This window comes from Pteropus alecto, unplaced genomic scaffold (genome assembly GCF_000325575.1).
Source record: "Pteropus alecto unplaced genomic scaffold, ASM32557v1 scaffold189, whole genome shotgun sequence".
Lineage (NCBI taxonomy): Eukaryota > Metazoa > Chordata > Mammalia > Chiroptera > Pteropodidae > Pteropus > Pteropus alecto.
The window spans coordinates 1,445,194-1,456,368 of record NW_006442117.1 but is presented as its reverse complement, the minus strand read 5'-3'; the positions used below and the strand labels follow the sequence as shown (position 1 = coordinate 1,456,368).

Below are 11,175 nucleotides of genomic sequence, written 5' to 3'. Positions count from 1 at the left end.
TGACTGGCGGGGAGCCGGAGCCGTGAGCCGAAGGGGACAGAGGGTCCCACGGGGAGGACACCGAAGGTCCCACCGACAGGCACTCACTCCTACGTGGCGCTCGATCCCGAGAGATCCAGCTTTGTGAGAGACGCTAATGACCACCCGTAATTGCTTAGTTGGTAACCGCACGCTCTCCTCATGACATTTTGTCACAAAGTTTGGTCACGTGCGTGATTATCCGAGTAGTTATCTTAATAACAGTTCAGGGAACAACATTTGGCTTTTCTTTGGTCAAAGATAGAATTTTGAAAAATGATGCCGTCGGTCGTTAACTAGAATGTGTTCAAATGGTCATGGAAACAAACAATTGTGATTTGTCTTACGACAGTATAGCGCTCTTTAAAATCTGAATGTACCTTGTATTGCAGGGCGATGGGGAGGGGCGGCATCTGTGATATCAATTAGAAACAAATCTGAAATTGCTCACTGCAGCACAGTCCTCCCTAATCTCCCCTCCTCTCCCCTCCTCCGTGCCTGTGAGGACAGGGAGGCCTGGGGGCCGGGGGTCTTCTGTCGACCGAGAATAATGCTGTCAGCAGTACAATGGCCTCGAGGTGACGTCCCTGGCAGTGTGGAGTTGGAGGAACCTGAGCAGAGCTCAATTCCATGTCTTGAAAGGGGGACCGGGGAGCGTGCTGCAGTCTGCTTGGGGCGTCTACCGGAGGGAGCGGTCTTTGGAGGGATTGCGAGGACAGGGACTTTGGGGGGATGGCGTGCCCTGGAGGTCACGGGGCAGCCTTTCCTCTTTCTTCAGTAAAACCTCCGTCTCCCACTGGCCTGGTGAGGTGTGTTACTCTTTGGGGGTGCGACAAAGTGCCAAGCGGTTTTTCACAGAGCGGGAGACAGCAGCGTGTTGTCACCCGGGCTGCGAGCTGGACGCTAATCTTCACGTTTACTCCAAAATCTGACTTTTCGCCTTTGCAATTTCGCTGTCACCAAGCCGACGCCGTGGGCCGTATTTGGAGCATAAACTAAGAAGTCACATCTCTTCTCCCGTGGCAAGTTCTCCCAGGGTCCTTGTGTGACATCTTCTCCCACCCTCTCTCCTCGAATGCTCCTCCCCGTGCCTTGGGGCTTCTTCCAGTTTACCTCTGATCTGATTCCAGTGGAAGCTTCTCCATGGACATGGAGCCCAGTGCTAATTAGATTAAGCCTCCGTAGCCGCCCCAGCAAGCGAAACCCCAAATCCTAGTGGTTTAATGAATCACAGTTTGTTTCACACTCCTAGTACGCGTCCCTCTCAGGTCGGCAAGCATCTCGTTCCACAGTGTCACCCGGGTCCCCAGGCTGAAGGGAGCGCTGTCATCTCGTAGAGGTGTAGGGAGCACATGCAGCATTTAGCGGGCGCTGACTCCCCGCCACCCCTAATGAAGTACTGTGAGGTTCTCACGGACGTTTGCTGGGATTTATTCCTTATCAGCTTTTTCAAACCCACTCTCTAGCTTAAATTTTTTAGCCCTGAAATATACAGACATGTAAAGAAAAAGTGTCGGGGGCGTCCGGCGTCTGCCGTCACTGTCTCATTTTTTTTTTGCAACTTGTCCATATATCGTTTGAGGTCGTTCACAGCGTCTCATCAGAAGGCGCGCGTGTAAATGTGAACTCACCTGCTTCCAGGTAGGGGCCCTGGCTTTGTCTGTCTATCACCTAGCTATGATCATGATCGTATTCAATCGTTCATTCGCTCTTTTATTAATTTGTATTTATTTGTGGACCTTTTTCCCCATGAAGTAAAAGCGGGTCGGCGGTGGAGAAAATTCTTCGCTTCAGCTCTTGCTCGTTATTGGTGGTTTTCCTTTCTGTGTTGGCTTTTTGCTGGGACAGCCCTTCTTCGGTGGAGGACTGTCAGGCAGGACCGGGGCCGGTCGTGCAGGGGCCACGTGGGGACAGATGGTGCTGGGCCCCCTGTCCTCAGGCCTCACGGTGTTCCAGGTCACAGCACAGACTAGACTCAGCGCTGGGTTTCTGAGATCCGTCATGGAGGTGGTGGCAGAAGGGTCTTGCTGTTGATCGAGGCAAGACTCATGTCCTGTATATCATCTTGGGACACTCAGCTTCATGTCCATCCCAAAAGATAAGAAATTAAGTTGAGGAAGGACCAGAGAATCTTGGACCAGTGGTCCATGGACCTGGGAGAGAACTAGGAAGCTCTGTGCGTGCGTGTGTGTGTGTGTATGTGTGTGCGTGCGTGTGTGTCTGTGTGTGTGTGTGTCGGGTGGGGGGGTGTCCTACAGAGTGGGCCAGTTGCATGGATTCCAGTGATTATTTTTGTTTCTTGAGAGGACTGGACAGAACTTAGCTGACCTTCACTATGATCTTCATGCTATTGACCCCAAGAAGAAATACAATCCCAGAAGGACTCCTTGGGGTCAGCTGGACCCGAACTCACAATCAGAGGCTGGCAGCTGTCGCTGGCAGGGGCCTCTCCTGCACTCTGCACATTAGGGAAAAGCCACAGACCGAGCCACCAGCCTCCCACACTGTATTCCTGCCGTCTGCACCCAACATGAGAGCAGCGGTCCTCAGCCTTTGTGGCACCAGGGACCCGTCCTCCTGTGAGCATCTAACGCCTGACGATCTGGGGCGGAGCTGAGGCGGTGATGCCGGCGCTGGGGAGCGGCCGCAGACGCAGATGAAGCTTTGCTCGCTCGCCCACCTGCCGCTCACCTCCTGCTGTGCGGCCCGGTTCCTAACGGGCCCTGGACCAATACCGCTCCACGGCCCGGGGTTTGGGACCCCGTTATAAGGGAATTCCTGGACTCATATATCGACCCATGGGCTGAGACCCGCCCTGCCCAGTTGGAGCTGCAGAGCTATAGCCTCGTTTGCATATTTATCAGCCATTCAGCTCCATAAGGACCAATCAGAACACACATGATTTCATCCAATCAAGACACTGCTATTTGGACAATTCAAAGTGAAAATTTAGGTTCTTCATTTGCATAAAAATGGGCCAGTGGAGGCCGGGGCAGGCACTGTGTGTAAGCAGGCCTCTCCTTTGTCTCTGAGAAGTCCGCTTTGGGTTCCCACTGGACGGTGCCTTTCCCCGGTTTGCAACCTGAGTAAAGCTTCTCCTTTTACTGCATCCCGGCCTGGGGACTCCTGTTGGCATTGGATTGGTGGCACCGACCTTTTTCTTTGTCACTGCTGGCGATACCCCTCTTCCTTTCAGAAGCCGACCACCGTCCGTTCGTGCTCCTTGCCTGCATCGCCCCGCTGGGAAGCCCTCAGCCTGATGGTGTTGACCCAGTGGGACCGGGGAGGGACGGGGAGGGACATCACACGAACTGTCCTTCACCCCTCGTTCCCCTGTTCACAGGGCATCTCAAGGCCATCCTCCGGCCTTTAGGAACAGATGCGCAGGAGGATGGGATCGGGGTGTGGGAGGGAGCGGGCAGGAAATGGGGAGGCTCGCAGAAATGGCCACTGGCTGTCCCGTGGGGTCCCTGCCGGCAAAGCGAATGTCGGTCATCAGCGCGACTAGCACCAGAGCCTGAGAAGCAAGGAAGACTTTTAAACAGAAAGACAGGAGCCCTTTCTTCTCAGGAAAAGTCATAAAGCGAGTGCCATTTGAAATCTTACCCAGTTTATGCTCCCTAAATAGTCCAGAAGTGCTTTCGGATTTTAAACCAAAGGTAATACTGTAAACAAATGAATTTTTTCCCTTATTTTCTTGTCCTTAGGCTTTTCCTCCAAACGCCATGACTGTATTTTTTTACTGCAGTTCAGTGACTGTATTCTTCACAATAATCAAATTGGTCAGCTACCGCCTGCACCTCATGTTCGACAAAGGGGAGGCGGTTCCTCCGAGGCCCCCCAGGGAGGAGGAGAGGCCAGGCAGAGACAGAGAGGCCGACGGCGGACGCCCCGCCGATCACAAAAACCCCAGGTAACGTTTCCGGTCCATGCACCGGTTCATGACTTAAATGTTTTTATTTTGATTAAATACATTTTCTCACTCATTCGTTGTTTATGAAAAATTGCCGGTACGGGCAGACGCAAATATGTGCATTTTTCCTACGTGCCGGTATGCACTTAAGCATCAGATTGATATCGGTAATTGAGATGGTTTAGCTGACTATTAATACGACCTTAATCCATGCTCTGGGACTCGTCGGCACCTGGCTTCACGCAGCGAAGTGTTTTATTCCGGTATTTTTACTCCGCCATGTCCGTGCTAAGCACGTGCCAGGGTATTTTCAAAAAGAACTTCCGTGTTTGTTAATATAATATTCCTGTGTCAATATAATAAAGTCATGTTCTAATATGAAAGCGACAGATCGCAGCCAATTGAAAGAGTCAGAGTCGCCCCCACCTAAGCGTCGCTGCCACCGTTCACGTCCTTATCTCTGATGGCTCCTTAAGAGAACGTGTCTCATTTTAAAGACCCGTTTACGACTCCGCTCAAAAACGTAATTTGTGTACGACGATTATGACCAAGTGGAATTTAGGGGAAAAATTGGGGACGGACACCGAGCGGGGCGTAGGTCTGCTGGATGCCGTCACCGGCCTGTGTCTCTTGTGTTGGGTTGGCAGCACCCGGCCGGCCATCGCCGTCGGCGGCAGGAAGGAGGAGGCCAGCCCCGAGCACTCTTCGCGCCCGCCCCGCGGCAGCCCCGGAGGACACGGCGTCGGCTCCCGTCACTCCGCGGCGCTGCTGGTTAGTGGCCGGGTCCCTGCTGTCCTCCCTCGTGTTGCCGGTGTCCACTCCGCCTGGGACCGGAGTACGCAGTGACGTGCGTGGGCGTGCTGACCTCGTGCTTCTGGAGGATGACACCTCGGAGTGAGGACGTGGCCTTAGGGGAGGGCTCGGGCTGCCAGACAAACACGGGTCCTGTGCTGGGAGCACCCACTGGCCAGGGGACCCCTGTGCCGACCCCCGCTGCCCCCTGCCCCGGCTCGCTGTGTCTGCAGCCAGCGCCTCCCCTGCGTGAATCACGCTCGTCTCCGGGACGTCAGTAAATGACCTTCCTTCTAGATTCATTTTCCCGGGCCGTGTTCACCGTAGTAGAAAGTCGCACACTATTCCTTCTCCTCCGAAGTCGCCTCTTAAACGCTAAGCCCCTGTCATCGCGGTGGGCGCTCCGGGCTGGGCGTCCACACTCAGCCTTCATTTCTGCCGCTCGTTTTGTAGTCGCTGAAGCAGAGTGGACAGTGTTGTCTCTGCCCCACCTGCCGTGTAGAAGGCGGCGGTGCTGACTGCCTGGAAACGGAGCTCGGGCTCAGCCGTGCACTGATTTTCATCCTTTCTTTTCTTTAGGAGTTGCCGGCGCGGGAAACAGCAGAAGATCTCAAAGGTAGAGTGTTCGTTTTCATCGTTTAATATTTTATCACAGCATCATCCTCAGTGCAGTGAAAAACGGTTTTTACGAAGCGATGCCAGCGAAATCGTTGAAAATGAGAATTATGCCTGAGATACGTTATATTTTAACTTCGTTTCTTTTACTCTTTTAAAAAGTTTTTCTTTTTCAATTCAAGTCGACATCCGGTTTTATGTTATATTAGTTTCGGGTGCGCGGCATAGTGGTTAGACATTTATATGATTTATGAAGCGATGCCCCGGACTAGCCTCGCGCCCACCTGGCACGACACGTGGTTATTGCAATGTGGCCGACTGTATTTCTGGAGCTCTCTCTACTCTACGTCTCATGACTGTCTTGTAACCACCAGCTTGTACTGCCCCCCTTCCCCCCTGTCCACCCAGCTCCCCAGCACCCTCCCATCTGGCAATCACCAGTTTATTCTCCGTATCTCTGAGTCTGTTTCCGTTTTGTCTGTCAGTTGATTCATTTCTTTTACTCTTAATTTTAATTCTTTCTCATCAGGATTTGTGTATCATGTCTGCATTAAAACTGTGATATTTCACTGGTTATATTTTATTATCTTTTTTCTAGTGGGTGCCTCATTTCCTATGTCTCGTAATAGCGAATGTAACAATAAATTTATTAACATACAAACTTTATTATAGTACGTTGAAAAATGACAGAGGAAATCATGTCACATTTTGTATATCTTTCAAGGTACAGATTTTGTTTCCGGGAACTCACTTTTAACCTTTTAAATTTTTGTTTTCCTTCTTTACTAAGATGGCATTTAATTGTCTTATGATTACCCTCAGAAGACTTAGAAAAGAACTTTTGGAGGCCTGCACTACTACCCTCTTCTTTTCTCTGCATTTTTTCCCCCAATACTACTACAAAGAGAAATTCACGATCTATTTAAATTTTGAAAATAGCGTAAAATTTTATTTTCTGGAAAATAGCTGAAATTAGCACTATGGCCCTGAAAACCTGAAATGAAGCCTCTTTTTTCGTCACTCAGTTATATTTCACGGATACTAATATATAAAGGACGATCCAAATTCCTTTTTCTATACTACTACTACTGAAATGAAAGGCACATTAGTCAGGCTTCAGATATGTTAGTTACCCACACATTTTCAAATCAGCGTGTCACACACAGACACATGCATTTTCCTCATATTCAGTCACAGATTCTTCCAGGCCAGGCGTGCGGTTGCTGTTAATGCCCCTACGTTCCTTTCAACGTCTGTTCTGCCCTTTAAACTTCACCGTTTCGGTTTAAACAATTCCTTCCTTCTTTCCATGTACTAGGAATTCTGGTCGGGGCTTTGCGTGTTTCATCCAGTCCGAATCACAACAAGTTAAATGTACAGGTGGCGTGTAGAGCCACACCTGACCACCGCAGCCAGCGTCTTAGCAACACTGTGCTAACGCTACCTGTGTTTTTCCTTAGACCAGTCTCGTAATACGCCATCCTATTGTCCAATTCCTTTGTTGTTGTTGTTGTTGTTAAAAGCCACAATGTCTTTCTTAACAACTTAATTGAGAAATAATTCAAATGCCGTGCGATTCACTCGTTTAAGATGTGTAATTCAGCGGTTTTTAGTTTCTTCTCAGAGTCGTATATCCATCATCACAGTCAATTTTAGAATATTTTTATTAACTTGGAAAGAAACCCAAGCCACGTGGCCATTACCCCTCAACTTCCCATCTCCTTCAGCCCTAGGAAACCACTAATGTCCTTTCTGTCTATCGATTTACCTATTCTGGACATTTCATGGAAAGGGAATCATAAAATATGTGGTTCTTCGGCTTTCTTCAATTAGTAGAACACTTGAAGATTCATCCGTACTGTAGCATATGTCGGTACTTCATTTCTTTTTATTGCCAAATAATATTCTATCGGATGGATGGACGACATCGCGTTCATCCGTTTACCAGTGGATGAACATGTGGGTCGTTTGCACTTGTTGGGTGTTGTGCCTGAAGCTGCAAAGAATATTCATGGGCAGGTGTTCGTGCAGACATGTGTTTTCACACTCCTGGTTACATACCTAGGAGCGGAATTGCTGGGCCACGTGACAACTCTGTGTTTAACCATTGCAGCAACTGCCAGACCGTTTTAGGAAACAGGTGCATCATTTTTCATTCCTGCCATTAGTGTACGAGGGTCTCAGTTTCTCAGTATCCCTGACAACGCTTGTTTTTGTCCATATTCTTTATATGGTGGGGCGAAGTGGCATCTCATTGTGGTTGTGATTTGCATTTCTCTGATGAATAATGATTTTGATGTTTTTCCAATGTTGTCTGACTCATGAGATTGATTTTGATGTTGATAAATGTCTATTCGAGTTCCAGTTTTTAATTGGGTTGTCTTTTTATTGGTGAGTTATAAGAGTTCTTTATATGTTTTGGATACAAGTGCCTTACGAAGCTGCTCTCCTCGTTCGTTTCAGGTGTCATTCTGTCGGAATAGCAGCCTGGGGCCCTGGCGTCATCTCCCTCACCTGCTTCTGAGGCCCACGTGCTGGAAAGCACGGCCCCCTCAGCGAGACCGACTAAACCGGCGGCGGCAGAGGAAAGCGGCAGCGGGAGGGGAGGAGGCGGCGAGGCGCGGCGCCCGCCCCGCCACAGGTCTGATGGTGGCCTGGTGGATAAGGGCGCCTTGAAAAAGCGGCCACACCTGTCCTTGTCCCAGTACGACTTACTAGAAACCGACGTCTCCTTCCAGCCGTGGGGGAGCGAACGTTCAGTCCTGGTTCCGGAGATCATGGGGGGTGCCCAGGGCCCCCCAAGGGAGCAGATGCAGGGCAGGTCGCCTCAGGACAGCCCAAGCAGTAGCTGCCCTCACTGTGACACGGTTGTCACCAAACCTGAGCACGAGCTGGTGGACGCTGCCCGGCAGGTGGACCCTCCCTCAACCCAGGCAGCGGACCCCTCAGACAGCGAGGTGGCCGTCACTCTTTGCGACGCCTCTCACCCGGGAGAGCCGCCGAGTCTGCAGGAGCCCATCAGAATCGTCATCACCATGAGCAGCACCCCAAGCTCCGTGACCGACGGGGAAAGCTCACTGCCCCCGAGGGCGCTGGGCCCCGAGTCCACGGGTGTGAGGCCGGGTGCTGCGCCAGGCCCCCCCGGGGCGGCCAGGCCCGCACGCACCGAGCAGGTGACAGTCCCCGTCATCACCCTCGAGCTGCCTGGGGGTGGCGGAGGAGGCACGTGTCCCGGAGGCCGCGGGGGTCAGAGGACTGCAGAGAGGCGGGCGGCGCAGGCGCCCTCCACCCAGCGTTCCGGCCGGGAGTCTGGGGATGGGGGACATGCCACCACGAGCCTCAGCGCCTCCCCGAGAGACCCCTGTGAAACCGCGGCCCGGCTCCCAGCCCGCGCCAGCCATGAGCAGGGGCACGGCCGGGGCCGCAGCGTGGACGCCGGGACCGACGCCGTCTTCAGCGAAAGTTCCGCAGGAGTTATCAGCGGTAAAGAGAAAGCAATGCCCACTTCCAAGTCTGACCTGGAGGCCAAGGAGGGCCAGACCCCCAACGAATCCAACTTCCTGGAGTTCGTCTCCCTGCTGGAATCCGTCGGTGGCGCCAAGGTGGCGGGGTCCAGCCAGAGGGGTGGCCCAGCGGAGCCGGACGGGGACGGCGGGCTCCCCAGAGGTAGGGCGGCACGCCGGCTCCGTCCCGACGATGCGGGGCGAGGACGCGGCCTTTGCCGTTGCCTCTGGAACGTGGTTCTGCGGGGGGCGCACGCTGGGGGGCTCGTTCGCCGCTTGGCACTGTCAGTCACCGGTATTTGGCACTGTCACTGAATGTGCCGACCCTGAGCACGGGGCGAGCGTGTGTTAACACTGGCCGGCTCCGCCAGCGAGCTCACGGCACAGGAGCAAACGTGTCACCCCGAGAAGGGGTCTTGTTTATTTCCAGAGAGTGAGCAGCTGTGTTTTACCGCGGCGACTAGAACTCACGACAGACGCCCCTCTCCCTTTACAGAGAGGCGCATTCTGGGACCGCTGATGGTAAAGCGAGTCTCTGCTGAGCGAATCCACTTTTCTGCTGAATTTCGTTCTCAAATCCTGTCATCAGGATTCCCCGATGGTCCCATGTTATGGGCACATTTACAACGAACACACAGCTCTCACCTTGTGCCGGCCGCTGTCCTGCCGTGTCCCTCCGTTAACGGGGGACCGCGTGTTGCGCTTTGCCCGAGGGGGGCCCGTCTACCCTTGTTTCTCCAACGTAATTATGTCGTGGTGCTGCCTCTCTCCAGGGCGCTCCCGTTTTGAACCGTAAATCCTACGCTCGTCCGCGTGCTAACTCCTTCCTCCGCGTGCAGCCCTGGGTCCGGGCCCTGCCGTCCGTCCTCTTTTGCAGACGGAGCTCAGGTGTTTTCCCCGACTTCCCCCGCTGGTCTAGTTCGCGTCGGAGGTACCCACACCGAGCGAGCCGTGACCCCAGGCGGTGTGGCTCCGGGGCCAGCGCCCATGAAAAGTAAATGCCATTTCCCGCGTGAATACGGGTCCGTTTGTTTTCGGGTTACGTGCTCCCTCTGGGCCTCAGACTCCTCAGTGGTAAACGGTGTTGCTGGACTAGGGTTTTGCCGAGTCGTCTCACGTTTGGGGTCCCCGTTTCCGTGGTTTTCGAGTACATCACAGCTGCGTGCCCCTCTGGTGACGTCGTGGCCATGCGGTGGCACTGCTTGCTGGAGGTCGTGGTCGCCCCTGGCTGCTTCGTCCCCGTAGGCTGGGCCGCTGGCCGTGCTCTGCTCGCGGGAGCAGCCGGGCCCCCTCTGGCTCCATCGCCAGCCCCCAGGAGTTTGCTCTTCCCACGCTCCGCCTGAAGGATTGCCAGGCTAGCCCATTGGTCCACTCTTGTTGGAAAATTCATTAAGTTTAACTATTTGAATTATGTTACGTGAGTGCGTTCTCCATTTTACTCTGGGTATAGCTAAGATTCAGTATATAGTGTGATCGGAACAGGAAAGATTCAATTCACCTTTTTAACAGACGTGAGCTGTGTAAGAAAAGCATCGCTCACTTTGACGTCAAAATCTTTCTGGTACGAGACTTGGGCGTTCATCATCTACTTAGTATCAGGATTCATTCTTCTAAACCAGCACCGTCCAGAGAACTTTCTCCGGTGACGAGAATGCGCCCTACCTTCTGTCCAGAACAGTAGCCACTAGCCACGTGTACCTGTTAAATACTGGACATGGGGACTGTGTGGCTGCGACACTGAATTTTTAGTTTTATTGAATTTCAGCTCATTTAAATAGCCACACGGGGCCGCTGGTTCCCGTGCTGGACAGCGCCGGTCCAGGCGGCTCTGGCTTCCAGGAGGCCATGTGCAGGGTGGACAGTGGGCAGCGCTCTGGCTTTGGAACCTACTGGCCCAAGGCCAGACTTTGGTTTGCAGCACCAGCTGGGGGAGCCTGGACAGCTTGCCAAATCCATCCGGGGCGCGGTTTCTTCAATTCAGTAGGAATAAGCATATGTTGCAGATTTAGTCAATCAGAAAAATATGGGGAAAGCCTTGCTACCTGATCCACTTCAGCCGTTTACTCTGATTTTCCGCTCGGGCCATCTGTGAGGTTTATTTGGTTTGTTTACTTAAATTTCTGCTCTTCTTGAATTTTTCGGCCAGCCACGTTCGGTCAGAACAGTGTCGGTTTAGAAATCCGGGGGCGCTCGAGGAGGCGTGGGCGCCCTGAGCGCATCTCTGGACCGGTGTGCGCTCGGTGGTCGGGGGCCTGCCAGCTCGGCAGGGCCGGAGGCGTGGGATGGGCTCGTACGCAGTTCCAGGAGGGGCCAGAGGCTCGTAAGGGACGAGGG

At 53.0% G+C, this 11,175-nt stretch overlaps 1 protein-coding gene across 1 annotated transcript in view; it reads left to right on the top strand.

Moving 5' to 3' along the window:
- Window positions 1–11,175, top strand: part of PCNX2 (pecanex homolog 2) — a 170,071-nt gene that overhangs the window by 11,332 nt on the left and 147,564 nt on the right. The window contains exons 2-4 of the mRNA XM_025039061.1: window positions 3,726–3,931; window positions 4,579–4,702; window positions 7,822–9,004. Coding sequence (XP_024894829.1) covers window positions 3,726–3,931; window positions 4,579–4,702; window positions 7,822–9,004 — 1,513 coding nt within the window. The remainder of the gene's footprint in view (window positions 1–3,725; window positions 3,932–4,578; window positions 4,703–7,821; window positions 9,005–11,175) is intronic.